The 27902-nt window shown below is 41.2% G+C and overlaps 1 protein-coding gene and 1 non-coding gene across 2 annotated transcripts in view; one reads left to right on the plus strand and one right to left on the minus strand.

Moving 5' to 3' along the window:
- DCHS2 (dachsous cadherin-related 2) overlaps positions 1-27902 on the minus strand; it is a 332448-nt gene that overhangs the window by 98530 nt on the left and 206016 nt on the right. The window contains exons 12-14 of the mRNA XM_061140717.1: positions 15689-15823; positions 15271-15480; positions 3013-3870 (exon numbers count right to left, since the gene is read on the minus strand). Coding sequence (XP_060996700.1) covers positions 3013-3870; positions 15271-15480; positions 15689-15823 — 1203 coding nt within the window. The remainder of the gene's footprint in view (positions 1-3012; positions 3871-15270; positions 15481-15688; positions 15824-27902) is intronic.
- On the plus strand, positions 21230-21315 carry LOC133058140 (small nucleolar RNA SNORD62). Its single transcript, XR_009693249.1, has one exon. It is a non-coding gene; the product is annotated as a small nucleolar RNA SNORD62 (small nucleolar RNA).

Consider the following 27902-nt stretch of genomic DNA (forward strand, 5'->3'; position numbering starts at 1 on the left):
GAGGGATAATTTACTTGATGCCTACTACTCTGCAGAACTTGTATTGGGTGAGAATATTCACTAGCAGTGGTTGGAAATCTCATTATGTGAAGAATAACTGAATGAACTAGAGAAAGGAAAACTATTTTCAGTAAAAGTCAAAGACCTCTCAGTGATCTTCTTTTTGTCTTCTTCTGACTTCATCTTTTACCATTCTTCACCTTGCTTACTCTGCTTTAGTCACACAGTCCACTTTACTGTTCACTGAACAAACCAGGAGAGCTCCCACGGGATCTCTCCTCTTTTTCTTTGGACATGCTCTCCTCCTACATATATGAATGGCTACCTCCTCTCTCTATGTCTTTGCCCAAAATTTCACTTGCTCAGTAATGCCAGTCCTAACTTGCCTTCTAAAATTGCCTTTGTGCCCGCCCCCAGGACTCCTGCTCTGTCTCTTCATACCACAGGTTTTAACGCCAGCTAACATACACTCATGTATGGATGTGAGAGCTGGACTGTGGAGAAAGCTGAGTGCTGAAGAATTGATGATTTTGAACTGTGGTGTTGGAGAAGACTCTTGAGAGTCCCTTGGACTGCAAGGAGACCCAACCAGTCCATCCTAAAGGAGATCAGTCCTGGGTATTCATTGGAAGGACTGATGCTGAAGCTGAAACTCCAATACTTTGGCCACCTGATGTGAAGAGCTGACTCATTGGAAAAGACCCTGATGCTGGGAGGGATTGGGGGCAGGAGGAGAAGGGGACGACAGAGGATGAGATGGTTGGATGGCATCACTGACGCGATGGGCATGAGTTTGAGTAAACTCCAGGAGTTTGTGATGGACAGGGAGGCCTGGCGTGCTACGATTCATGGGGTTGCAAAGAGTCAGGCACGACTGAGTGACTGAACTGAACTGAATATACACTACGTTTTAGCTATTTATTACATTCACTGATATTGTCTCTTTACCCCTGCTGGAATGTAAGCCTCTCAAGAACAAGCATCTTTGTCTTTTGGTTCACTACATATCCCAATAGAAAAGTACCTGGCACATAATATTCAATAGAATTTTTGTTGAAGGAGCAAATAAAACATACAAGGAACAGGTAATTGTGTAGATCAGTGGAATACTCCAGATGGCAGGACTAGAATTTATGGACATACATAAATGAGGCAGATCTGGGTTTAACACAGGAATTACTTACCAAACTTGGAAAGAGTTTTCCAACTTTGTCATGTAATCAAATCACCTACAGAGTGTTAAAAATGACAGCTCCTGAACCCCAGAACTACTGAAGCAGAACCGTCTGCAATCATCAGAGAGTGCTTGTTTCATACCCAAGTTCAAGAACCATTGTCCTAGACTCTCAATCACTCAAATATTCAAGTAGAGACCGAAAGGTCGTGTGTTAAGGAAAAAAATGTTTATAAATTCACTGCAGATACAAGCTGGACTTAAAAATTCTATAATTTTATCAAATTCATTTCAAGATGGATTACTATATTTTGTGCTGTATTATTTAGTACAAATATATTAATTATTATTATTTAAAAAAATTTACCTTTCCTTTCTATCAGGCTCTTCTCTGGAGTTAAGATGTATAGCTCTCACAAGGAAAGGAAACACAGCTCTATGGAGTATCTCATATTATTTAACATTTAACTGTTCTGTGGAATTCTCATTACACCTAAGAATGTAGGTGGAAATTTCTAGTTATTTTGGAAGATGCTATTATTTCATTTAATGAAGGTAACTTCAATTTACCCCTAATAATGTTTAGAATCATAAAAGGCCTTCTGAATAAGCAGCCCATGAGATAGCCATAATTCAAAAGATCAAGCTGGGGTTAACAATACGTAACTGAAAAGAATCCTAACTTGACATTCAATGTTAAGTTGAATATTCTCTTTTTATAGAGAATATAATGTGTAACAAATGTGTAATAATGTGTAACAAATATTTTCACTATGAAGTAAATAAATCAATTTCAGAAAAATTCAAGTTGCCTTTTAAACGGTGGTTGTTTTAGGTATGAATAAAGTGAAATTGAATCCAGAATGACAAAGCAAAAACAAAGAACAACTGGAGAAATCAAACAGCACACATCAGACTTATCGGAAGCAAACTCCTGCTCCCCCAAGCCTGGCATCCGCGTGCTTTGCCCTCTGGCTGGCTCAAAGATTCAGAAGGTTTATATTTCAACTCTCCAGTTAGATAAAATCACCTAGATGGGATTTCTTTCCATTCACAACTATCTGCAAATGGTTTTTTTTTTGCTTTAGGGTAGAAAGATCATTGGAACTAATTATGCTTCCCATTATGGCATAAATTTGAGTAGGGAAATAACTGAAAAATAATTGGGCATTATGGGGAAAAACAGTCACCATTCACAGAAGCCTGTTCTGAGTAGCATAACCTTGCCAAATTCTTTGAAGATCAGATATCACTGCACTGTTTGAAAGTAATGCTGACTGTATCAAAATGAAGTAATAATAAGAAAAATAGCACTTCCTTAAAATTACACACTGATTCTGAGTCAGATACTGTTTTAAGGGCTTTATATTCAGCTCATTCCGTCCTCAGAACACCCTAATGAGGTAGGTACCAAACTCATTCCTAATTTGCAGGTTGGGAAACGGAGGCCGAGACAGCCAGCTTCCCAAGGACACACAGTGGCAGTCACTGAACCACAACATATTTCACTTTTCATTGTATTTCCAGGAAAGTCATTTAGGAAATGTAGTTGTTCAGGATTCATAAACATTTAAATAAAAGTGGGTTTTTTGGGATTTTAAACTTAAACTTCAAGAGTCCTGAATGATTTCAGTGTTTTTATTAGTTTTTGCTGTCTTGAAAAGGGTGTGAATATGTTACTGTATTTGAGCATATTTTTCTAACGACATATTCTGAATGAAAATTCTAATACCAAGAATTGGCTGGACTCAGAAATTCATAACTGAATTTGTGATAGCACTAGCTCTCTAATCCTTAGTTTTAAGCATTTTGCCCAAACTGGGACACTTGACACTCACCTGCCTCACAATTTTCAGGCACGACTCCTTTATACAGATGGTGGCTGAAGGAAATCCTTACATCTTCTCCCTCCATGTGAATGACCAAGAGACCAGTGGTTGTCCTGGCTGGGACCCCCTGATCCACAGCTTTTAACTGCAGCCAGATAGGAAAATATTCTGAAGATGGAATTTGCTGAAGTTGAATTGCTCCTGTGTATTCATTAATAGAAAACATTGACTGGGGCTCTGCAAAGCTGAACATGACAGTACCATTGGGCCCCGAGTCTGGGTCACTGGCTGTGAGGATGGCAGCTGTCTGGTTTGTAGGTGACTGAGAGGAAAGAAAAATATCAAGGGTGTTCTGTTCCCAAACTGGATCATTGTCATTGACATCAGTGACATGTACTTTGATAAGCACCGTGGTGCTTCGTGAGCCGTGGACACCACAGTCTCTGGCCACAGCCTTAAACACGTGCTCAGACCTGGCTTCCCGGTCAAGGGTGCGGCTGGTTCTCAGCGTGCCTGCCACGGGATCGATGGTGAACGCCCCGGAAGCCTCATGCACCAGAGAATACTTGGTTTGCCCGTTCAGGCCCTCGTCCTTGTCTGCAGAGGACAGCACGAGAACAGTGGTTCCCACCTGAGCGTCCTCTCTCACAGAAGCCTGGTACCGGAGCCTGGGGAAGGAAGGGCTGTGGTCATTGTCGTCCAGAACTCTGACCTGCAGCTGTGCCGTGGAGCTTTGCGGTGGGCTCCCCAGATCGGCGCACAGGATGACGAGGGTGAAGTTGCCGACTTCCTCCCGGTCCAAAGTACGAGCGGTTGAGAGTTCTCCGGACACTTCATTAATAGCAAAGTACTCATCAATATTTCCATCTAATAAAGAAAGCAAGTTCAAAATATATTTGAATTGAAAAAGTAGCAGCTCTTTACTATGAATATATATATATTTATCCAACACATATGTATGTCCTGATTATTACAGTACACCATCATTTTTGTAAGTACATGATCAAGTCCCTACCCTCACAAAGCTTCCTGATAATAATACTCAGGGGATAAGCAAAAAATAAAATCCAACATCTATCTTAATTCAATCAGTAATTCAAACACTTGCTTTGACTGATTTGCAGCAGTGTGATTTTCTTTTCAACTTCAACTTTTCATAGTAACATGCTTTTCCTTTTTGAAGGATTAAAATGCATATTTTACTTGAAATAAAACATAGTAGGCAGAGATAAGCAACAAGATTCAATGTCCACTTGTAGATGGCAATCAGAAATTAGCAGATTGATTTATAACAACATATTTTTAATTTCCCCCTTACTCACTATAGATTGAATGCTGGTTATATTACTGGAATAAGGTCATTTTCTACATTCCATGGCCCTTTGTGCATGAACCATAACACTTCTTTCAGAGATGGTAGAACACTTGTCTATCTCTTCCATAACATAAGCAAGGATTATGTTTTATTCTTTAAAATACATCCCTTTTGCTATTGTACATGGTACGAAGTAGAATAAAATTTAAAAGTAATAGTTAAAGTTGCTCAGTCATGTCCGACTCTTTGTGAACCTATGGACTATACAGTCCATGGAATTCTCCAGGCCAGAATGCTGGAGTGGGTAGCCGTTCCCTTCTCCAGGGAATCTTCCCAACCCAGAGATCAAACCCAGGTCTCCTGCATTGCAGGTGGATTCTTTACCAGCTGAGCCACAAGGGAAGCCCTTTATGTGAGACAGCAGAAGAGACATAGATGTAAAGAGCAGACTGTTGGACTCTGTGGGAGAAGGCAAGGGTGGGATGATCTGAGAGAATAGCAGTGAAACATGTATATTACCATATGTGAAACGGATCGCCAGTCCAGGTTCCATGCATGAGACAGGGTGCTCAGGGCTGGTGCACTGGGATGACCCTGAGGGATGGGATGGGGAGGGAAGTAGGAGGGGGGTTCAGGATGGGGGACACATGTACACCCATGGCGGATTCATGTCAATGTATGGCAAAAACCACTACAATATTGTAATTAGCCTCCACTTAAAATAAATTAATTACTTAAAAAAAACACTATTAACTCAGCAATAAAAAGCTTCCAAAGGCATGTTAAAGTCAACCTGAAGATCAGTTGGAAATATGAAGTTCAGTGACCTACCAGTCACATTCTTGGACTAGCGGGGACTATTCCCAACAGAATAAGGACTTACTGAACCCTGCAGAGGCACATGGAGGAAGTAGAGCAGTGCTGAAAAAACAGCAGCGTCAGGCAGCACTGGGGGCTGAGGAGCAGGGACTGCATTTGAAGGCCTTCATGAGACATGTTAATTTGTACCAAACACAGGTGATGAGACAAGTTACATTTCTCTGGCATTTGTGATTGATAAAGCCATTCATTCCTCCAGTAAACATTTTAACAACACCTGTCATGTACCAAATATGTGTTGGGACACTGGGAATATGAAGAGAGGAAGATGTGATTCTGACTTCGATGAGTTTACAGTCCAGAAGGAAAGGCACATTTGTACGTGGACATTAAAGTATGGTGTGAAACTCACATGTGCAGGACACTGGGAGGCACAGAAGATGAGCACAGGGTCCTGCATTAGGATGTCAGAAAATGCTTATTAGAAACAGTGACACCAAACTAACTCCTGAAGGGAAGGAAGCCAGGCTACAAGTCTTAGGGGAGGGAGAAGAAAGAGGGTCAAACCTGGGTGAAGTCCCAGGAATATGACAGATCAATGGTTGCAAACATTTTAGTATGACTAGAATAGAGGATCCCCTGGGTATTTGAGGGTAGAATGTAGGGAGAAAGAGGACTGACAGTGGCAAGAACATAAATCTGGAAGACAAGCAGGATATCCAATCATGAATTGCCCTGTATACACTGCCAAGATGCTGGGCTTTATCTTAAAATCTACTAGGAGCCCCTGCAAGATTTTAGACAGGAAGACACCGTGAATTTTAGGAAGAATCCTGGGCAGCAGTGTCAGAGCTTTTAGACTAGTGGAAGATAGGAGACTATCAGTGTCTGTGAGAGCAACAAGGAGGTTCTGGAAAGATATGCACCTAGAAGAAGCGGGTGCATTCCAAAGAGACAGAGGAGGAAAAAAAGCAGTAAAGAAGGTAAGACCCATGGTCTGGCTTAGGAGACAGACTGAAGGGTGTGTAGACCAGTTGTGTTTAAAATGAGGTCTGAGGACCCTGGGGTGATATAAAACTATCTAAGTAAGGAGTATCTGGAAAAAGTTAAGTTTTAGGGCAATATCCAGAAGTTTAGTTTACATATCCTTATTTCAAAAATGGTTCTGCCTGAGAAAACCCATAGGATCACAAGGGTTTGTCTTTTCCAAAATCACTTTATAATTACCCTTCTTACAAATTATAAAAGAAAGGTTCACTTCTCACCCCTCCCAACCTGATCAAGGTGTACCAGACCAGGGTGTGAAAGTTTAAGCTGCCAGGTAAAGAGGCATTCCCAAAATTGGTGTTTCATGTTCAAACAAGAACTGACTTGAATGCCTGGGGGGATACATCATTTTTTTTGGAGAGGACTTTTGCTATGAACTAAACTTTAGGGCCTATTCTCAGCTGGTAAAGAATCTGCCTGCAATGCAGGAGACCCTAGTTCAATTCCTGGGTTGGGAAGTTCCGCTGGAGAAGGGATAGGCTACCCACTCCAGTATTCTTTGGGCTTCTCTGGTAGGTCAGACAGTAAAGAATCTGCCGGCAATGCGGGAGACCTGTGTTTGAGCCCTGAGTTGGGAAGATCCCCTGGAGAAGGGAACAGCTACCCATTCCAGTACTCTGACCTCTCCAGAACAGAGGAGCCTGGCAGGCTACAGTCCATGGGTTCGCAGAGACCCCTCACAACTGAGCAACTTTCACTTTCAAGTTCCTAAGTAGTAAATAAATAGATAATAAAAGCCATTAATTAATTTGGGGATATATATCAGAAGGAGTTTAAGAAATGTTACTACTATAACAACAATCTGTCTACAATGTAAAAAAACGTGAACAAGGATTTTCAGAACAAGATTTTTTAACGGCATATTGAGCAAAAAAGGCTGATCACTTGAAGAAATTCTAGAAAAAGCCAGATTACAACGAGATGAATGAAAAGGGAATGATGTTCAGTTTTTGACACAATGATAACGAGATGCTATTGGACATGAAGATTGGGTCCTTGAGGCTATCAGGAAAAAATGCTGAAACAATTTGAAATGAAAGGAAATAATAAGTGGATGTTCTATGGTAAAAGTAAAGATCAGTGTGTGGACTAGTCTGGTTTTGACATCAGAATTGTCTTCCAGGTATTTTATCTTCATTGTCTTTCAGGTATTTTATCTCTGTAAATTGTTGAAAACTAAATACATAATGAAAATGGTTCATGTTCACGGAAATCCAAATTAATTGTGTCCAGTGGAATGGCAATGATTACTGTCCTGTGGATAGAACTCTTCTGCATTTCAGAATCCCTTATTTTCTCTCTCTGTGTGTATGTGGTGTTTGTTGGATTTCTCCTTGAACAATTTTAACATCTTTTTGGCTTGTTTATTAACTAATGAGTTGAATAAAAACCTTTGGAAGTTGTCAGTTTTATATTTGTATGAAATCAATTATTTTCCTTTTAAAAATATATCCTTTGATAGGGAGCCATAGATAATAAGGGTGGTACAGAGCAAAGCCCACAGTTCACCACAGGACATAAAGTGTGGACAAAAATGCTACTTATTTTTAGCCAAAGGCACTGATCCTGATTTTACTTGCTCATTGCAGAAAGAAAAACAAGTAGAAAATAAAAAAAATACTAGAAGGTGGGATCAAGATAGTGGAGTGGGAAGACCCTGAGCTTACCTCCTCTTTGAAAGACAAAATTACATTGATATGAAAAGAAATTCTCTCTTAAATTGACCTGAAGTCTAGCAGACTTGCTCTTCTAAAACTAAGATTGTAAAGGAAGAACCACAAGGACTCTGGTGTTAGGGAAGAAGAAGAAGAAGTCCTGTCAGGACCCATACCCTTGGTGGCTAACACAGAATAAGATTACACAGGCTCAGGGATCTCTCCTGAGGAGTTAGGGATTTGAGTCCCATATCGGGCATGCCAGTCTGGAGATAAGCACGGGAATATGAGCCCTTTTTGGTAGTTTGAAAACCAGTGGGACTTAATGGAGGCCTGGGGAAACTGAGACTCTGTGTTTGAGGAGTGTTGACACACTTCTTTGCTCCCAGTCCTGGCACAATGACAACCAGCCCACCGTGACGGCCCCATACACCTCGCCCCGTCCGAGACGGGCTCTGAGCAGCCCACAGTGACCGCTCCATACACCTCACCCCATCTGAGATGGGCTCCGGCCAGCCCACTGTGACTGCTCCATACACCTCGCCCCATCTGAGACAGGCTCTGGCCTCTGCCCTCCATGACTACTCCAGCACACCTCGCCCCGTCCGAGACAGGCTTTGACCAGCCCACTGTGACCGCTCCATACACCTTGCCCCATCCGAGATGGGCTCTGACCAGCCCACTGTGACCGCTCCATACACCTCACCCCATCTGAGACGGGCTCCGGCCAGCCCACCATGACCACTCCATACACCTCGCCCCATCTGAGACAGGCTCTGACCAGCCCACCGTGACTGCTCCGTACACCTTGCCCCGTCCAAGACGGGCTCTGCCCTCAGTTCTCCCACTCCAGCACACCTCGCCCCATCTGAGACAGGCTCTGACCAGCCCACCGTGACTGCTCCATACACCTCGCCCCGTCTGAGACAGGCTGTGACCTCTGCCCTCCATGACTACTCTAGCACACCTCGCCCCATCCGAGACGGGCTCTGACCTCAGCCCTCCTGCTCCAGCACACCTCGCCCCATCTGAGACAGGCTCTGACCAGCCCACCGTGACTGCTCCATACACCTTGCCCCATCTGAGACAGGCTCTGACCTCTGCCCTCCATGACTACTCTAGCACACCTCGCCCCATCCGAGACGGGCTCTGACCTCAGCCCTCCTGCTCCAGCACACCTCGCCCCATCTGAGACAGGCTCTGACCAGCCCACCGTGACTGCTCCATACACCTTGCCCCATCTGAGACAGGCTCTGACCTCTGCCCGCCGTGACTACTCTAGCACACCTCGCCCCATCCGAGACGGGCTCTGACCTCAGCCCTCCTGCTCCAGCACACCTCGCCCCATCTGAGACAGGCTCTGACCAGCCCACCGTGACTGCTCCATACACCTTGCCCCATCTGAGACAGGCTCTGACCTCTGCCCTCCATGACTACTCCAGCACACCTCGCCCCATCCGAGACAGGCTCTGACCTCAGCCCTCCCGCTCCCTCCCTACTCTGTGACAATGCAGAATCACCAGTGTACCTTGGGAAAAGCCAGGGCTTGCTCCAGGCTCCTATTCTAACCTCTTGGGTCCCATCCCTACCCCTGGCCAAGACAGAAACCTCTATAGCACCAAGGAGATGATAACCTCACTCAGGATTGTGGCTGCAGCCTCTCCAAACCTGGCCCCACACCTCAACATGGCAGTGACTGCTAGCACATCCCAAGGAGAGAAATGGCCCATGATCACTTTCAATCCAGCTCTCCTACCTAATCCACTGGGCATAGGTAGACTGCATAGGGATGATCCAATACAATGACATGGCTTCAGGACCAAGATGTGTATGTTTTCCTTAATTTCATCAAACAAAATGAAAAGACAGCAGAACATGTGGCAAAGCAAAGAGCAATATAAAACTCTTGGTGAGGGGAAGCCTAATGAGACAGTAATTCATCTGATAAAGGGTTCAAAGCAAAAGTCATAAAAATGTTAATCAAACTTGTGAACATCCTTTTCACAAGGAAAAGGATAGAAAAATACAGTGAGAACTTCAAAAAGAACTAGAAAATATAAAAAAGAACCAATTAGAGATGAAGAATACAACAACTGAACGGAGAAATACACTAGAAGGAATTAACTGCAAATTAGGTGATACAGAAAAACACATAAATGACCTGGAAGACAGAACAGTGGAAATCACATTATCAGAACAGTGAAAAGAAAAAAGTTCATAAGGATTATTTAAGGGACTTCTGGGCTTCCCTGGCGGCTCAGATAGTAAAGAACCTGCCCTGCAGTGTGGTAGACCTGGGTTTGATACCTGAGTCAGGAAGATCCGCTGGAGAAGGAAATGGCAACCCACTCCACTGTTCTCTCCTGGAGAATTCAACAAGGGACTGCTAGGAAAATACCAAGCATACTAACATTAGCATTATAGGAGTCGCAGAGGAAGAGAGACAAAAAGGGGCATAAAGCATTATTTGATGAAATTATAGCTGAAAATATCACTAACCTGAAAAGGAAACAGATATCCAGGTCCAAGAAGCACAGAGTGGCCTAAACAGGATGAACTCAAAGAGGCTCACACTAAGTCATATCATAATTAAAATGAAAAAAATTTAAAGAGTGAATGAGAGAATTTTAAAGGCAGGAAGAGAAAGAGGCACTTAAAAGGAAACCACTAAAAATATTAGCTGATATCTTATCAGAAATCTTGCAAGACAGAGGGAGTAGCATGACATATTTAAAGTGCTGAAAGAACCTGCAACCAAGGACACTCTATCCAGCAAGGTTATCATTCAGACTTGAAGGAGAGAGAAAGAGTTTTCCAGACAAGCAAAAACTAAAAGAGGTTGTTACCATTAAACCGGCCTTACAAGAAACATTAAAGTGTTTTCTTTAAGTGAAAAAGAAAACCTTATAACAAGAAATTTTAAAAAATGATATGAAGAAAAAACATACTAATAATTATAAGTATATAGTAAACACAGTGAATCAACCACTTATATAAGCAGGCATAAATGTTAAAAGGTAAAAATTATAAAATCAAATATAACCATGATAAACACTGAAAGGACACAAATGTAAGCGCACAATATGACACCAAACCATACAGTGCGCTGGGAGTGAAACAAGAGGGGCAGAGCTTTCAGGACGTGTTGACTTTAAACAGCTATCAACTTAAAGCAGCTATATATAATTGACATATATAGACCTCATGGTAACTACAAATCAAAAATCTCCAGTGGACACACAAAGAAGCGGAGAAAATAACCCAAATATAAGACAAAGGAAAATCATTAAACTGCAAGGGAAGAGACTAGAGAAACAAGAAAAGAACATAGAAAAACTACAAAAAAAACAAAACAAAACAGAAAACAGTAACAAAATGGCAGTGAGTACACGTCTATAAATGATTACTTTATGTAAATAGATTAAATGCTCCAATCACAGGACATGCGGTGGCTGAATGGATTAGAAAACAAACCCATCTATAATCCTGCCTATAAGAGACTCACTTCAGATCTAAAGACACACACACTTGAAAGTAAAATGATGGAAAAAGATACTCCACACAAATGGAAAAGAAAAGAAAAAAAAAGATAACAATATTCATATCACACAAAATAGAATTTGAAACAAAGTTTATAACAAAGACAAAGAAGGGCATCATATAATGATAAACAAATCAAATCAAGAAGATATAACATTCGTAAACATAAATGCCCCTAGTACAATAGCACCTAAATATATAAAGCAAATATTAACACACATAAAGGGAGAAACTGACAGAAATACAATAAATACAGAGAATTTTCATAACCCAGTTACATAAATGAACAGCCAGAAAATCAATAAGGGATACATTAGATGATACATTCGACCAGAAGGACTTAATAGGTATTAATATCTACAAATCACTGCATTAAAATCAGAAGAAAACACATTCTTTTTTCAAGGGCACATGGACACTAGATCTCCAGGACAGGTCCCATGTTAAACCACAAAAAATCTTCAATTCATTTAAGAAGATCAAAAGCATATCAACCTTGCATCTTTTCTGACTACAGTGCTATGAAACTAGAAATCAATTACAGAAAGGAAACTGGAAAATAAACAAACGTGGAAATTAAACAATGTATTACTAGAAAACCAACGGATCAACAAAGAGGAAATAAAAACATAGCTTGAGACGAATGAAAAAAACAAAACAAAACACAACTTCCAAAATCTATGAGACACAGCAAAAGGAGTCCTTAGAGGGAAATTTATAGTAATTCAGGTCTAACTCAAAACACAAGAAATATCTTAAATAACCTAACTTTCCATCTAAAGGAACTAGAAAAAGAAGTGCAAACAAAGCCCAAAGTCAACAAAAGGACGAGAATAATAAAGATCAAGAAGTAAATAAAATAGAGACCAAATTTTAAAAAATAGAAAAAGCCTGCTGAAATTAAGAGCTGTTGTTTAAGATAAACAAAGTTGATTAAGATGAGCCAGAAACTCATCAAGAAAATAAGAGAAAATCTAAATAAACAAAATTAGAAATAAAAAAGGAAAAATTACAACCAATATCACAGAGATAATATCATAAAAGAATACTATTGACAACTATACACCAGCAAATTGGACAGCCTAGAAGAAATGGAAGAATGTCTGGAAACATACACTTTTCCAAGACTGAATCAGGAAGAAACAGAAACCCTGAACACTGATTATTAGTAATGAAATTGAATCAATAATCAAAAAACTCCAACAAACCAAAGACCAGGACCACACCAGAATTGGAGAGTTTCTACCAAACAATGGCACCCCACTCCAGCACTCTTGCCTGGAAAATCCCATGGACGGAGGAGCCTGGTGGGTTGCAGTCCATGGGGTCGCTGGGAGTAGGACACAACTGAGCAACTTCACTTTCACTTTTCACTTTCATGCATTGGAGAAGGAAATTGGCAACCCACTCCAGTGTTCTTGCCTGGAGAATCCCAGGGATGGGGGAGCCTGATGGGCTGCCATCCATGTGGTCGCACAGAGTCGGACATGACTGAAGCGACTTAGCAGCAGCAGCAGATCTAGGATGTAGTCAAGATAGGGAGATATTAAGGTTCAATGGTAACTAGAAACAGGGACTGGATGAAATGACCAGTAGGAGTGTGTCTAGGAGAAAAGAAAGAGATATGCCAAAAAGATCCAGGAAACTCTAACAAGTCAGAATAAAAAGGACATTGGGAAGGTTTGCCTAGAAAGACAGATGAAGAATCAGGAGAAAGTAAGTGGCTTTTGAAGTAAAAGAGAGGCCAAGCATCCAGGGCATGGTGCACAAAGACAGAAAGCAGTACAATTAAGAACTGAAAAAAGACCCAATGCACTTAGCAACAACAAGATCTTTTGTGTTTTCAACAAGGGTAGTTTCAGCGGAGTGACTTCAGTGGAATATATATTGCAGCAAGCTAAAAAATTAAAGTGAAATAAAAACATAGAAACTAGAGTGTAGACAACAATTTTTAAGAAATTTGATTGTGAAGGAAAAGAGAGGATGAAGGGAGACATCTATGCTTTTCAGGATAGGAGACTAAAAAACTGATTGGAAAAGCCAGTAGTGAGGGAAATGTTGATCATATGAGAAAGGTGAGTGGTCAAAAAGAAGGTTCTTGATGCAATGAAAGGGAACTGATGCAGTCTGGGGATTGTTTATATCCAGTCCTCAACAAAATAAATATAATAAATTGAGAGTAAACATTTAGAGAAATTTATAGTAGTATGACATAATAATCTTATATCTCTGTAATATAGCAATATTTTTTTTTAAAATTGGGGCTTGCATTTTGTATGCCTTTTTTCTCCCAATAATTTATATTTATTGTATTTTAAAAAAGTATCAATCACAGCAGACTGCAAATTTTAAAAAACACCAACTCTGGTTCTTCATCACAATTGATATGGGAAGTTTCAGAAAACAGGTAGACTTTACAGAGAAGGAAAAGTATCTATTCCTCTGCTACAGCAAAGAAAGAGGTAAGAATTGGGCTTATTCTTAAAAATTGGGCTTCTCAAAATTAGATTGAGGGATTATCATCCTTTTGGATGATAGTATGACAATATATGTGATCATTTAAAATAGATGTGTCCTTGGACAAAATAATCCAAATATATCTATCATAAGGAAATAATTGAGTGTGTTCACTACAACCTTTTTATAATAGAGTGTTCAATATCTAAATTAGCACAAAAGGAGATGAGTAAGATAAATCATGTTATAATAGGCATATTAGAAATGCTAATACATGCATATTCAATGACATGAAACATTTACACAGTGTATATTACTTTTAAAAGGAGATAACTTTGTTGATTTTTGCTATGGTCTCTTTAGTTTCTTTTGCATTTATTTCTGCCCTGATTTTTAAGATTTCTTTCCTTCTGCTAACCCTGGGGTTCTTTATTTCTTCCTTCTCTAGTTGCTTTAGGTGTAGAGTTAGGTTATAAATTATTCAGTAGTATAAGATTGGTGTCTGCATTCACTGAGAGTCATTGAAAAGTGATCTTCAAAAATATCAAATTAATTATCTCTGCAAGATATAAGATTTTGGTTTATTACTGTTGTTTTTCATAAATTGTATATAAATTCTGCAATTATATATCATTTTATAATCAGGGGAAATGACAATAAAACCATTCTCATTTTGGAGTAAAATGGGTGGTACATAGAAAACATGGCTTGGTTATGTAAATTTTAGTAAACAGAAAGTGACAGCTTCCAGAGTTAGCCTCACAGCTGTTTTTACACCTTAAAACAGCTTCTCTTCATGCATTATTCTAGCTTCATCTCATTATCATTCTATGTGTGCTCTGACATGTGCTAAAAAAATTAATTCTCCACTCCTTTTCAGGTAAATAAGATGTGGCCTTCACAAAGCTTGCCATGCTAATCCTTCCATGATTCTGCCAGAATTTTATGTCTCTCCTTGATCCAAAGGGGAAAATATTACAAAGTTATCTTCCAGTGCAGAAGTTTCTAAAGACCTTGATTTATTTCTGGAGTATTGTGATAGATCTGAAATGTTTCACTGGTCTGCAGATCTCAGAAAACTGCTTTCCTACTCATGTCCTCTAGGTCTGATTGCTCAAAATAATAAAAATAAGGGGTCATATGAAAAAAGTGAAAATAGAAGAAAAGCTATCTGCTTCATCTGTATATCCTTTAATGTAAATGGATTACTAACAACAAGAGTTGTTGAGGGCAGATATTTGAGGAGTTTGGAGGGCAATGGATCAGGGTAGCTGGCGGAAGGAGGAGGAGAGGACACCCGGGGTGCCAATTAGTTCTTAGCAGGTGTGTGTTCTGTAGACACTGAACTATGTACTGAATGCAGATTACTCACCGTGACATATGCGTCAACCACGCTGGTATCCTGGGGGGAATTAAAATAAAGATGATACTTACCAATTATATGATACGTGACAGCACCATTGCTGCCAGCATCCATATCAGAAGCCAAAATGGTGTAGACAAGGCCTGGCTCTTGGTTTTCCAGAACCTCTATGTCATCCCTGGGGACAACGATCTCTGGTGCATGGTCATTCTCATCTACCACCGTGCAGAGAATCACTGTGGTCCCGGACAGAGCAGGGGCTCCCCCGTCACGCACGAGCACTGACATGGAATAAAAGATGGCACAGATGGCGGCCATTAATTCACACCTAACACATGCTGCCCCGCCAGACAGCCTAGGACCGAATTAACTGGGTAGCACTGGGTCAATAATATTTTATTTAAAGACACCCTACTGAAATGTAAATTTCACCTCTCAACTGCCTGTGGCCGACTTTTGTTTGTTTAGCACAGTCAATGGATCGCTTACCTCGAAGGGTGAGGACTTCCTGAACTTCTCTGTCAAGTGTGGTGGCTGTCACTACCTCCCCAGTGTCAGAATTTATCTGGAACAACCTGAATGAAGTACCTGGCATAATTTCAAACTGAAGCTTGGAATTAATTCCTAAAGGAAAATATAGAGAAAAACTTAACCATTATCCCTTTGAATGCATTCATCTGTTTCACTTTTTCCTATGAATATGTTAAACCATAAGTGAAAAAGGCAAGACATTTAACCTTTAAATTAAAGTCAAAAACAAAAGCCAACTCTTTTGGCTGTTAAAAAATAAAAGCCTCCTGGGGTGAAATGCTTGATTTTCAAGTCTTATGAGACTTCACCACAGTAAATGCTTCAGAATTTCTCCCTTCCATAAAAATGTTCTTGCAAGTATACAACCCTCCATTAGGAATACAAACATATTCCTAATTATTTCTGTTAATATTAACTGTGATTTAATGACACCATTGGAAGCTTGCAGGGCAAATGGCAACTTCTGTAGATGACCCTCTGTTTGAAGGTCTGTGTCCAGTTTTGTTGCTCTGTTCACTTTCCCGCTCAGGAGGTGAGCACAAAGAGTTACGCACATATGCAGTTTTCTCCATCTTGTTTCCTACTTAGTATTCAGTCTCCTATCTGGACTGAGAAATGTGGTACCACATTACTATGCAATCTGAAAATAATTCTTCCCATGTTTTTGTGGTTTCATCTCTCCCCTGAGAAAAGTGTCAGGTCATTTCCATCTTTGGTATAAAGATTTCTTATGCCAGTAACTTTAACTACTTTATTCCATGATATTGCAGCTTATTTGCACTTCACAGAAGTTCATTTCAATCACTTTCCTAAATTCTTTTCTTAATTGATGAGAATCTAGATTAGATATAGTACTTAACATATGTGATTTACACTTCAATAAAAGATGAAATATTGTTCTTTGGACTTAACAAAAAAAACTTCAATTACTCATTTCCATCTTGTTTGTCATAAAAAGTAAATTTTCAGTCACCATGATCTAGTAGAACTGAGATCTGGAAAAAATGGAATATGCTAGTTTTACACAAGAATAAATACACATGACTTCTTACTATGCCAGTTGAAAGAGAAAGGATATTTGGGATCACCTGCAGGCATTTTAATAACCTTGAGAAAAAAAGGTCTAATAATGTAGGAACCAAATATTTGAAATGATACAGTCAGAGGTCACCAGACTATTTCAGCCTATCATTAGGCATTAAGCATATTATTACATTAATGATTATGTAATAATTGATTACTTTGATCTCACAGTGATAACATAACCTTTTCTTTGGTCAAGACAGAATTTTAAAAAATTCCAAATTGTTAAAATTTGCTTTACCCATTTCATCCTACATTATGAAAATGGGGACAATACCATGTTATATCTACTTTCTCTGTTCCTCAAATATTTGGTGAGCATAATTAAGTGCCAAGCACAGTGCTATTTGCCAAAGAGACAGGTGGTGAATCAAAGAGATATGGCCCTTGCCTTTATGAAGATATCATGGAGAACAGCATCTTTTAATTTTTGGACACTTTAAAAAAATAAATCTACTCATTTATAATGTGATGTTATTACACATTACATATAAAATTATATATTACATATTATATTATATACTATACATTTTAAAATCTTGACACTTGTCAAACCTAGAAAATGTCTTCACATGTTTAAACATAAACTCAAATTTTTATAGCTTCTCTTCCTCCCATTGGTCTAATTATTCTCTAATGTGCTTTACCATTGTATTCAATACTCCCTTGACTTCTTAGAAACTGTCACATTTTATTGTTCCTATTTTTCTACATTGTTTTATCCCTAACATAACACTCTACTTACCTTCAATCCTCCTAGTATTTTATTAAGAATAAATGAGATCTTTATGTAACCATAGTTTGCACATATGTTTTCACACTACAAACCGTGCACCCTTCACAACTTAAACAATGTGAAATAAATTGAAAGTATTACACTTGTGTCTTTTTCAGAATTCAATTAATGCCTTGCTTCTTCCTCAGTTCAATTCAGTTCAGTTCATTCACTCAATCATGTCCGACTCTTTGCAACTCCATGGACTGCAGCATACCAGGCTTCCCTGTCCTTCATCAACTCCTGAAGCTTGCTCAAACTCATGCCCATCAAGTCGGTGATACCATGCAACCTCTCATCCTGTCATCTCCTTTTCCTCCTGCTTTCAATCTTTCCCAGCATCAGGGTCTTTTCAATGAGTCAACTCTTCGCATGAGGTGGCCAAAGTACTGGAGTTTCAGCTTCAGCATCAGTCCTTCCAATGAAGACCCAGGACTGATCTCCTTTAGGATGGACTGGTTGGATCTCCTTGCAGTCCAAGGGACAGTCAAGAGCCTTCTCCAACACCACAGTTCAAGAGGATCAATTCTTTGGCACTCAGCTTTCTTTATAGTCCAACTCTCACTTCCATACATGACTCCTGGAAAAACCATAGCTTTGATGAGATGGACCTTTGTCAGCAAAGTAATGTCTCTGCTTTTTAATATGCTCTCTAGGTTAGTCATAGCTTTTCTTCCAAGGAGCAAGCATCGTTTACATGGTTGCAGTCACCATCTGCAGTGATTTTGGAGCTCCCAAAACAAAGTCTGTCCCTGTTTCCATTGTTTCTCTATCCATTTGCCATGAAATGATGGGACCAGGTACCATGATCTTCATTTCTGAATGTTGACTTTTGAGGCAACTTTTTCACTCTCCTCTTTCACTTTCATCAAGAAGCTCTTTTAGTTCTTCTTCACTTTCTGCCATGAGGGTGGTGTCATCTGATTATGGATATTTCTCCCAGCAATCTTGATTCCATCTGGTGCTTCATCCAGCCCGGCAATTTGCACGATGTACTCTGCATAGAAGTTAAATAAGCAGTGTGGCAATAGACAGTCTTGACATACTCTTTTCCCAATTTGGAAACAATCCATTATTCTATGTCTGGTTCTAACTATTGCTTCCTGACCTGCATACAGATTTCTCAGGAGGCAGGTCAAGTGGTCTGGTATTCCCATCTCTTGAAGAATTTTCCACAGTTTGATGTGATCCACATAGTCAAAGGCTTTGGTGTAATCAATAAAGCAGAAATAGATGTATTTCTGGAACTCTCTTGCTTTTACGATGATCCAACAGATGTTGGCAATTTGATCTCTGATTCCTCTGCCTTTTCTAAATCCAGGTTGAACATCTGGAATTTCACAGTTCATGTACTGTTGAAGCCTGGCTTGGAGAATTTTGAGCACTACTTTACTAGCATGTGAGATGAGTGTAATGGGGCGTAGTTTGAACATTCTTTGGCATTGCCTTTCTTTGGGATTGGAATGAAAACTGACCTTTTCCAGTCCTGTGGCCACTGCTGAGTTTTCCAAATTTGCTGGCATATTGAGTGCAGCACTTTCACAGCATCATCTTTTAGGATTTGAAATAGCTCAACTGGAACTCCATCACCTCCACTGCCTTTGTTCATAGTGATGCTTCCTAAGGCCCACTTGACTTCACATTCCAAGACGTCTGGCTCTAGGTGAATGATCACACCATCGTGATTATCTGGGTCATGAAGATCTTTTTTGTATAGTTCTGTGTATTCTTGCCACCTCTTCTTAATATCTTCTGCTTCTGTTAAATCCATACCATTTCTATCCTTTTTTGTGCCCGTCTTTGCATGAAATGTTCCCTTGGTATCGCCAATTTTCTCAAAGAGATCTCTAGTCTTTCCCTTTCTACTGTTTTCATCTATTTCTTTGTACTGATCACTGAGGAAGGCTTTCTTATCTCTCCTTGCTATTCTTTGGAACTCTGCACTCAAATGGGTATATCTTTCTGTTTCTCCTTTGCCTTTCACTTCTCTTCTTTTTTCAGCTGTTTGTAAGGCCTCCTCAGACAACCATTTTGCCTTTTTGCATTTCTTTTTCTTGGGGATGGTCTTGATCCCTGCCTCCTGTACAATGTCACGAACCTCCATCCAAAATTCTTCAGGGACTCTGTTCATCAGATCTGATACCTTGAATCTATTTGTCACTTCCACTGTATAATCGTAAGGGGGTTGATTTAGCACATATATGAATTGTCTAGTGGTTTTCTTTCTTCAATTTAAGTCTGAATTTTGCAATAAGGAGTTGATGATCCAAGCCACAGTCAGCTCCCAGTCTTGTTTTTGCTGACTGTATAGAGCTTTTCCATGTTTGGCTGCAAAGAATATAATCAATCTGATTTCGGTGTTGATCATCTGGTTATGTCCATGTGTAGAGTCTTCTGTTGTGTTGTTGGAAAAGGGTGTTTGCTATGACCAGTGCATTCTCTTGGCAAAACTCTGTTAGCCTTTGTTTTGCTTCATTTTGCTTCTTCTTCCTCACAGAAAAATCCTCCAGAACAAACGCAACATCATCAAATTTGAGAACCAAGGAAATAAAAATCAAATGAGATTAGTTGATCTAATTCCATAATTTTACTAAGAAAACTGGATATCTGCATCTGAAGATATTTAGGGATATACTTAAAACACATCTAGTAAAGGATGAGCGTTGTGTGTGTGTGTGTGTGTGTACACATACATATATCTGCTCTTAGAGCTCAAGACCTACAGTCTTTTGCTCTTTTACTTTCTCCCAGTCTTGGATACCCTTCCTCAATTCATTTCTTTCCCTATCAAGTCTAGACCCATGAATTAACACTTTAGAAACCTTGTAAATTTCCTCAGGTCTTGTAACTTTTTCTGAAAGAATCCCAGCAAAACCTTAGTTCAGGATCATGTCGACCATTTCTCTGACCTTCTGGAATACCCAGCAGATAATTGGGGCTGGAGAAAACTTCACAAAAGCATAGACTGAGGCCACTGAAATACCACTGTCATTTGGCAATTTGTCCAATTCTCCTTGGTCACCCCTTTCCTATTCAGGTCTTCTACCCAACCACCTACTTACTGGCTGACTCTCACAAACCACCTTCCTTCCTATTTCCCAGAGAAATGGAAGCACTGGGGAAAAAGCTCCCTCAGCCTCTTGCATCTGTACTCAACTCTACCTCTTGCTTTCTGTCTCAATGGCAAAAATAATGCTTCAAACACCCTCTTCAAGTTTTCCTGTCAGTTCTAACCTTTCTCATTTACATTTTTCCCTTAAATTATACTCTTCTCTAGCTATAAGGGGCTTCCCTGGTGGCTCAGCGATAACGGCTCTCCCTACAATGTAGGAGACTTGGGTTTGATCCCTGGGTTGGGAAGATCCCCTGGAGGAGGGTATGGAACATACTCTAGTACTCTTGCCTAGAGAATCCCATGGAGAGAGGAGCCTGGAAGGTTGCAATCCATAGGGTCGCACAGAGTCAGACATGATCGAAGCGACTAAGCAGCAGCAGAAGCTAGCTGTAAGAAACAAGTTTTCCTTCTCTTTATAGCCAAGTGTCTTTTAAAAATTATTTGCAGCTAGCTTGAAACCACTGCCATATATATTTATTCTTTCTACAGTCACCAATAAGCTTCTGGTTATAAAAATCTACTGACCTCTCAGTGATGCAATTCCAATAGATCCTTCTGACCCTCCACTGTGGACTCAATAGCAGGGAGATGAAGAGGAACGTGACTGAGAGATGACACGTGGTGGCCCCCAGCCCCTGCTCCTGAGGGTCTCCTGACCCACCTCCTTGCTCTCTCACACCTCGTTCTAGCCTTTAGGAGCATTCCCTTGGGCCTGGTGGTTCCTGCCTCGTCCTGTCATAACAGGCTTCAGGAGGATCCAAAGACACTAGGGACCCTAAGCCCCAGACCCTAGTTGTTTTCTGTCACCTTTGGAGGCAAAGCATAAAGGACTCCTGCCTTTTTGTGCCACAAAAGGGGGCGCAAAGATACCCTTGCTCTCCAGCTCCCCTCTTTGGGGGACTCACTGGGTCACTACTTAGGAGGAGGTCTCTGGGCCTCGCTGACCTTTCTGTCTTTCCTCTCGACCCCCACAGCCAGCCTGTGGTTCTTTCTCCTGCTCTCCTGAGAGTGTAAAATTAGGGTGATTTCTGCTGTGGTCTGCCGAGAATATGTCCTTCTGGGGAAGAGCCTTGCTTCCTCCTCTGGAATGAGAGCCTGAAGCACAACACAGGCTTGCTCTCGGACATGCATGCTGTCCTCCTGACTGTGCCCTTTGAAAAAAAAGAAAAAGAAAAGAAAAAGAAAAAAAAAATCTACTGACCATGTTTAGCTGACTTATCTTCTCTGTAATTTCAGGTATTGCTGACTAATTTTAAAAAAAAAACATGGAGAGCAAGGAACAAAGACAGAGAGGAAGGAAGGAAGAGAAAGGGAAGGGGGAAGAGGAAGGAAGGAATTCATTCCACCTCTTTCCCAGTTCACTGGCTTCAGTCTCCATCCATATGCAGATGACACATATGTACTAAGCTCCAGTTATTTCATTCATTCATTCATTCATTCATGCAACACACATTTATCTATACAATATACATTTACCAAGTGCCAGGCACTGGAAAGATACCACTGAATTATCTTGAGCTATCACTGAGTTATCTTGGTCCTCAGAATTCCTCTAAGTTCAGTTCAGTTGCTCAGTCGTGTCCGACTCTTTGCAACCCCTTGGACTGCAGCACACTAGGCCTCCCTGCTGCTGCTGCTAAGTCGCTTCAGTCGTGTCCGACTCTATGGGACCCCAGAGACGGCAGCCTACCAGGCTCCCCCGTCCCTGGGCTTCTCCAGGCAAGAACACTGGAGTGGGGTGCCATTTCCTTCTTCAAAGCATAAAAGTTAAAAGTGAAAGTGAAGTCGCTCAGTCGTGTCCGACTCTTCGCTACCCCATGGACTGTAGCCTACCAGGCTCCTCCGTCCATGGGATTTTCCAGGTGAGAGTACTGGAGTGGGGTGCCAGTGCCTTCTCTGCCAGGCCTCCCTGTCCATCACCAACTCCCAGAGTTTACCCAAACTCATGTCCATTGAGTCGATGATGCCATCCAGCCATCTCATCCTCTGTTGTCCCCTTCTCCTCCTGCCTTCAATCTTTCCCAGCATCAGGGTCTTTTCAATGAGTCAGCTCTTTGCATCAGGTGGCCAAAGGATTGGAGTTTCAGCTTCAACATCAGCCCTTCCAATGAACATTCAGGACTGATTTCCTTTAGGATGGACTGGTTGGATCTCCTTGCTGTCCAAGGGACTCTCCAGAGTCTTCTCCAACACCACAGTTCAAAAGGATCAATTCTTCAGCACTCAGCTTTCTTTATAGTTCAACTCTCACATCCATATGTGACTACTGGAAAAACCATAGCCTTGACTAGATGGACCTTTGTTAGCAAAGTAATGTCTCTGCTTTTTAATATGCTGTCTGGGTTGGTCATAACTTTTCTTCCAAGGAGTAAGCGCCTTTTAATTTCATGGTTGCAGTCACCATCTGCAAGGATTTTGGAGCCCCGCAAAAATAAAGTCTGCCACTGTTTCCACTGTTTATCCATCTATTTGACATAAAGTGATAGTGGAGAATTATAGACAGTGTGGTGGAATATGTGAAATCACTGAGGAAGGGGCTCAGGGAAGATTTATCACAAGTAGATAATTTGCTCATTTATTATCTCATTCAACAAACCTACAGGGGATAGTGAGAGTAGGTGCCAAGTTACCACACTGTGTGCTAAGGATGTAACTGCTGGCAAGAAGACACATTCTCTGCTCTCATGCTACTTACAGTGTAGCACTGGATGCAGATAAGTAAGCAGGCAATTACAATTCCACATGATAAGACATACTGAGTATGTGTTGCCTTCTGTATAAACTGAGACCCTAAAGATGAATTGGATTTATCAGGTAAGAGGGAAGAAAGTAAGTGCAATCAAAATAGGAACCAAACCCCATACTGCAGGCTACAAAGTCCCATATGATATGGGCTCTGCTTATTTCCCCAAGCTCTTCTCATATACTTGCTCTTGGCCCACCAATGTCCCTTCTGCTCTCTGAACACGCTAAGTGTCTTTCTGTTGGGGTCTTTGAAGTTGCTGTTCCTTCTGCCAGCATCTCCTCCATCCTTTATAAGGTGTACTAGTTATTGGTATACTAAATTATTGTGCCTTGGATCTGAAACCATTCTTCCCTCCTCTGCCCTGCGATGCTGGGGCTGGGGATCCAGATGCCACAGCTCTGTAGGATCTCCTCCGAGCCCCTGTTAGCAGCTGCCATAAAGGGACCCGCAAGGGAGACTGAAGGTCAGAGGAGAGCAGATGGGACTACTTCTTCCACTTCTCTTACATTCCCTGTCAGCAACACCATTTTTCCTGGTGTAAAAACTGCTCACAACTTTCTGGCTCTTTCAGCACTCCCAGACCAGGCTCTACAAAGCCCTTCTGCTCTTCCTCTTCCTAGGTTCTGATAATCTCATGCTCTTGTCTTTGTTTCCCAGAATTAGGGGTGGCAGCTACCTTCCTATAGTTATTTTTTTCTGGGTTACTTCAGGATTCCTTTTTCACTTACTCAGCCTTCCACACCTGTATGGTATCGGTTGGTTTTCCTGACTACATGTGACTGGGACAGTACTTGGAACAAGCGTGGGTCCCAGGTATCAGGGATTCTGATACTGGCTTGGTTGTGCCTTTGGCCTTAAAGGCAGTGCTGGGCTCCTGCCCAAAGGAAATGAAACACGAGTAATTTATCACTTGCAATGGTATCGCAGGGGCTTCTCAGGTGGTGCTAGTGGTAAAGAACCCACCTGCCAATATGGAGCCATAAGAGACATGGGTTCGATCCCTGAGTCGGGAAGATCCCCTGCAGGAGGGCATGGCAATCCACTCCAGTATTCTTGCCTGGAGAATCCCATGGACAGAGGAGCCTGATGTGCTACAGTCCATAGGGTCACAAAGAGTCAGACACCACTGAAGTGAGTCAGCGTGTGCGCACGTATGTGTGTGCATGTGCATGCACACACGCACTATGGTATCATAATCAATGAAATTACCACCCATGTTTGATTGTGGTGAACTGACTATTAAAGGATTCCTATTCCTCAGAGGACCAAATGGTGCTGACCATGGCCTTGGGATAGTCAAAGGAGTATGGTGTGAACTGGCTATCTCTGAATGCAATGAGAGCTTACAGAAAGAAAATTATAAGCTGAGGCTTTAAAGTCATAGTTTAGGTCATAGTCAAAACAGCTGAAAGCTTCTAAGGAAGTCAATCTCTCTGAATATCAGAACCAAATTGGGCAGCAGATATATAAGGAGTAACTTTTTGGAAGGGAAGATCCATATGAAGACCCACAGCTAGAGTCACATTTCAACATACTGCAGGCAGATCTCAGCATACATGCAAATATGACTCAGTCAGAGAAAGTTTATAGCTTTAAAAGAGTACCAAGATTTTTCTAACTTATATTGGGATAAATCTGTCCAAAATGTGTGGAAATCAATTCTAAGAATGTGAAACTCAGAAAGATTAAATAGCACTTTGGTTTAGGCTGGATTTATTGATGTAGTGTGCTTACTAGCTATTCTGAATTGGATGTTTTAACTCATATAGCTATGCCCCTTGACAGTTTCTTTTGATTGCTTGTGTCATGAGTGGCCTATCATTGTTGAGTTTGAGATGCCAGACCTTCCCCTGCATACTATACAGGAAAGGATCCAAAAGCTTAAAGAAATGGAAAAGAATATTAGGATGGATTTACGTATGACATGCCCACCACCCTCCTCTGACTATATTTACCAACGATTCAGAGGACTCTCCCTTCATAGAGACCATGGGAAGGCCTTGGTTAGAGGGACACAGCATCCCTTAAAAACCCTCTGGGTAGTAGCCCTCTGTGCAAGTTGTGGATGATGGTGCCACTAGCTCTGGAGGTCACCATTTGAGAATCAACACTCTCAAACTTCCTGGACCAGATAGCAGAGTAGAAGGAAGTTGAGCTCACCTCTCCCCACAAGCCCATCTAAATTACAACTAATTGTTGAACAACCATTGATAAAAGAAGACTGGAACCTACCAGAAAAGATATTCTACATCCAGAGACATAAAGAGCAAACCACAGTGAGACGGTAGGGGCATGAACTTGCAATATAATCAAATCTCATACTCCCTCCCCGGGATCAGCAACCCACAAACTAGAGAACAATTTATACCATAGAAGTTCTCCCACAGGAATGAGAGTTCTGGGGCCCATGTCAGGTTCCCAAGCCTGGGGGTCTGGAAGAGGGAGGAGTGAGACCCCAGAGCATTTGGCTTTAAAGGGCAATGAGGTTTGAGTGCAGGAACTCCGCAGGACTGGGGAAACCAGAGACTTCACTCCTGGACGGCTTGTCCAAGGTCTCACGCACATTGGGACCAAGGACAAAGTGCCTTCATAACCTGGGCCATAACTACCTGCAGGTCTTGGAGGGTCTCTTGGGGAGGCGGGGCGGGGGGGCAGCTGTGACTTATTCTGGGACAAGGACACTGGCGGTGCACACACTGAGGAGCATTCATCAGCATGAGCTCTCCTGGAGGCCAACATTTTGGTACTGAGACCTTGCCCCACCCAACAGCCTGCAGGCCCTAGTACTAGGACATCTCAGGCCAAACAACCAGCAGGGTGGGAACACAGCAGACAGGCTGCCTCAAGACCTCCTGAGCTCACAGCTGTCCCCAGATGCACTCCTTGGCACAGCCCTGCCCACCCTGGCCAAGGCCCAGCTCCACCCGCCAGTGTAGAGGCACTGCTCCTCCTGCTAGGAACCTTGAACAAGCCTCCAGATCAGCCTCACTCACCAGGGGGCTGACAGTTTTCTTGCCACAAGCAAGAAAACTGACTCTGCAGCCTGCAGAAGTGAGTCCACAAATGCAGGTCAGAAGCCACCCCAAGACCAGCTTGTCTCTGGCCCTTGAGTAACAGGAGCAGAGTGTACTGCTGGGACATAGGATGTCCTCTACAGACGGCCACTTTTCCAAGGTCAAGAAACATAACTGATATTCCACATCCATAAAAATGGAAATTCAGACAAAATGAGACAGCAGAGGAATATGTTCTAGGTGAAGGAACAAGATAAAACTCCAGGAAAAACAACTAAGTGAAGTGGAAATAGGAAATCTACCTGAGAAAGAGTTCACTATAATGATCACAAAGATAATCCAAGAACACAGGAAACAAATGGATGCACAGAGTGAGAAGTTATAATAAGTTTTAAACAAAGGGAAAAAATACAAAGAGCAACCAATAGAGTTGACGAATACAATAACTGAAACGAGAACAACACTCAACACTAATTTATAAGGACTATCAGAAGTGATCTGCTTTCATCCAGCAGGAACAACAGTACATCTTTATGTAAACTCTTCTACTACCAGCCATCATCTACTCAGCAGAGATGAAGATCATCTCAGCTCTAGTATTTCATCACACTGATCCACTACTGTGATGACATTGTAATTGGATCTGATGATCAGAAAGAAGTAACTTAGATATCTTAATTAGATATATATGTTGGAGCAGCAGTTGGCAAACTATAGCCCACTAGCCAAATCCAGCCTGTTGCCTTATTTTGTAAAGTTCCCTGGAAGTCCAGCTACATTTATTTCTTTATGTATTATCTATTGCTGCTGTCTTGCTCCAATATCAGTGTTGAGTAATGGAGACCATATAGCCTGCACAACCTGAAACAATCACTATTTTGCCCTTTACAGAGAAAAGTTTGCATAACTCTATCCTAGAGTAAAGGCGGGTGAGTGATAGGAACTGAGAACAGAGAGGAACACTACAACCACTTATTGAAGGGCCTGGTTGTTAAGCTAAAAGAGAATAGAAATTTATCCTAAAATCATAAGGAATTAATAATGAATTCTGACCAGGGGAGTGTTGATTTCAGATTTACTTTTTATGAATATCATTTTTCATGTAATTCCTCAACTGTACAATGCCTCCACAACTCAACCATTTCCAAAGCAGAAATAGGATTATGCCTGGCTGAGTGAATGAAGAAATAAACAAATGAATGAGTTCAGAAGAGTGAAGGCAGCTTGAAGCAGCCTATTTCACAGATGCTGCAGTTTCTCAAGTCGTGCAGTCAAAAATAGTTACTACACTCCCATATCATAGCTTGCATTATCTTAGAGACCTGGGACAAAAGCAAGTGAAGTATTAAAGTGTTTTGAATCTATGAGTTCACCTTTAAAAGGTAGGCAGACAAATAATCATATAATCACAACACCATGTATTAAATGAAATAAGATTA

This window comes from Dama dama, chromosome 5, assembly GCF_033118175.1.
Source record: "Dama dama isolate Ldn47 chromosome 5, ASM3311817v1, whole genome shotgun sequence".
NCBI classification, from domain to species: domain Eukaryota; kingdom Metazoa; phylum Chordata; class Mammalia; order Artiodactyla; family Cervidae; genus Dama; species Dama dama.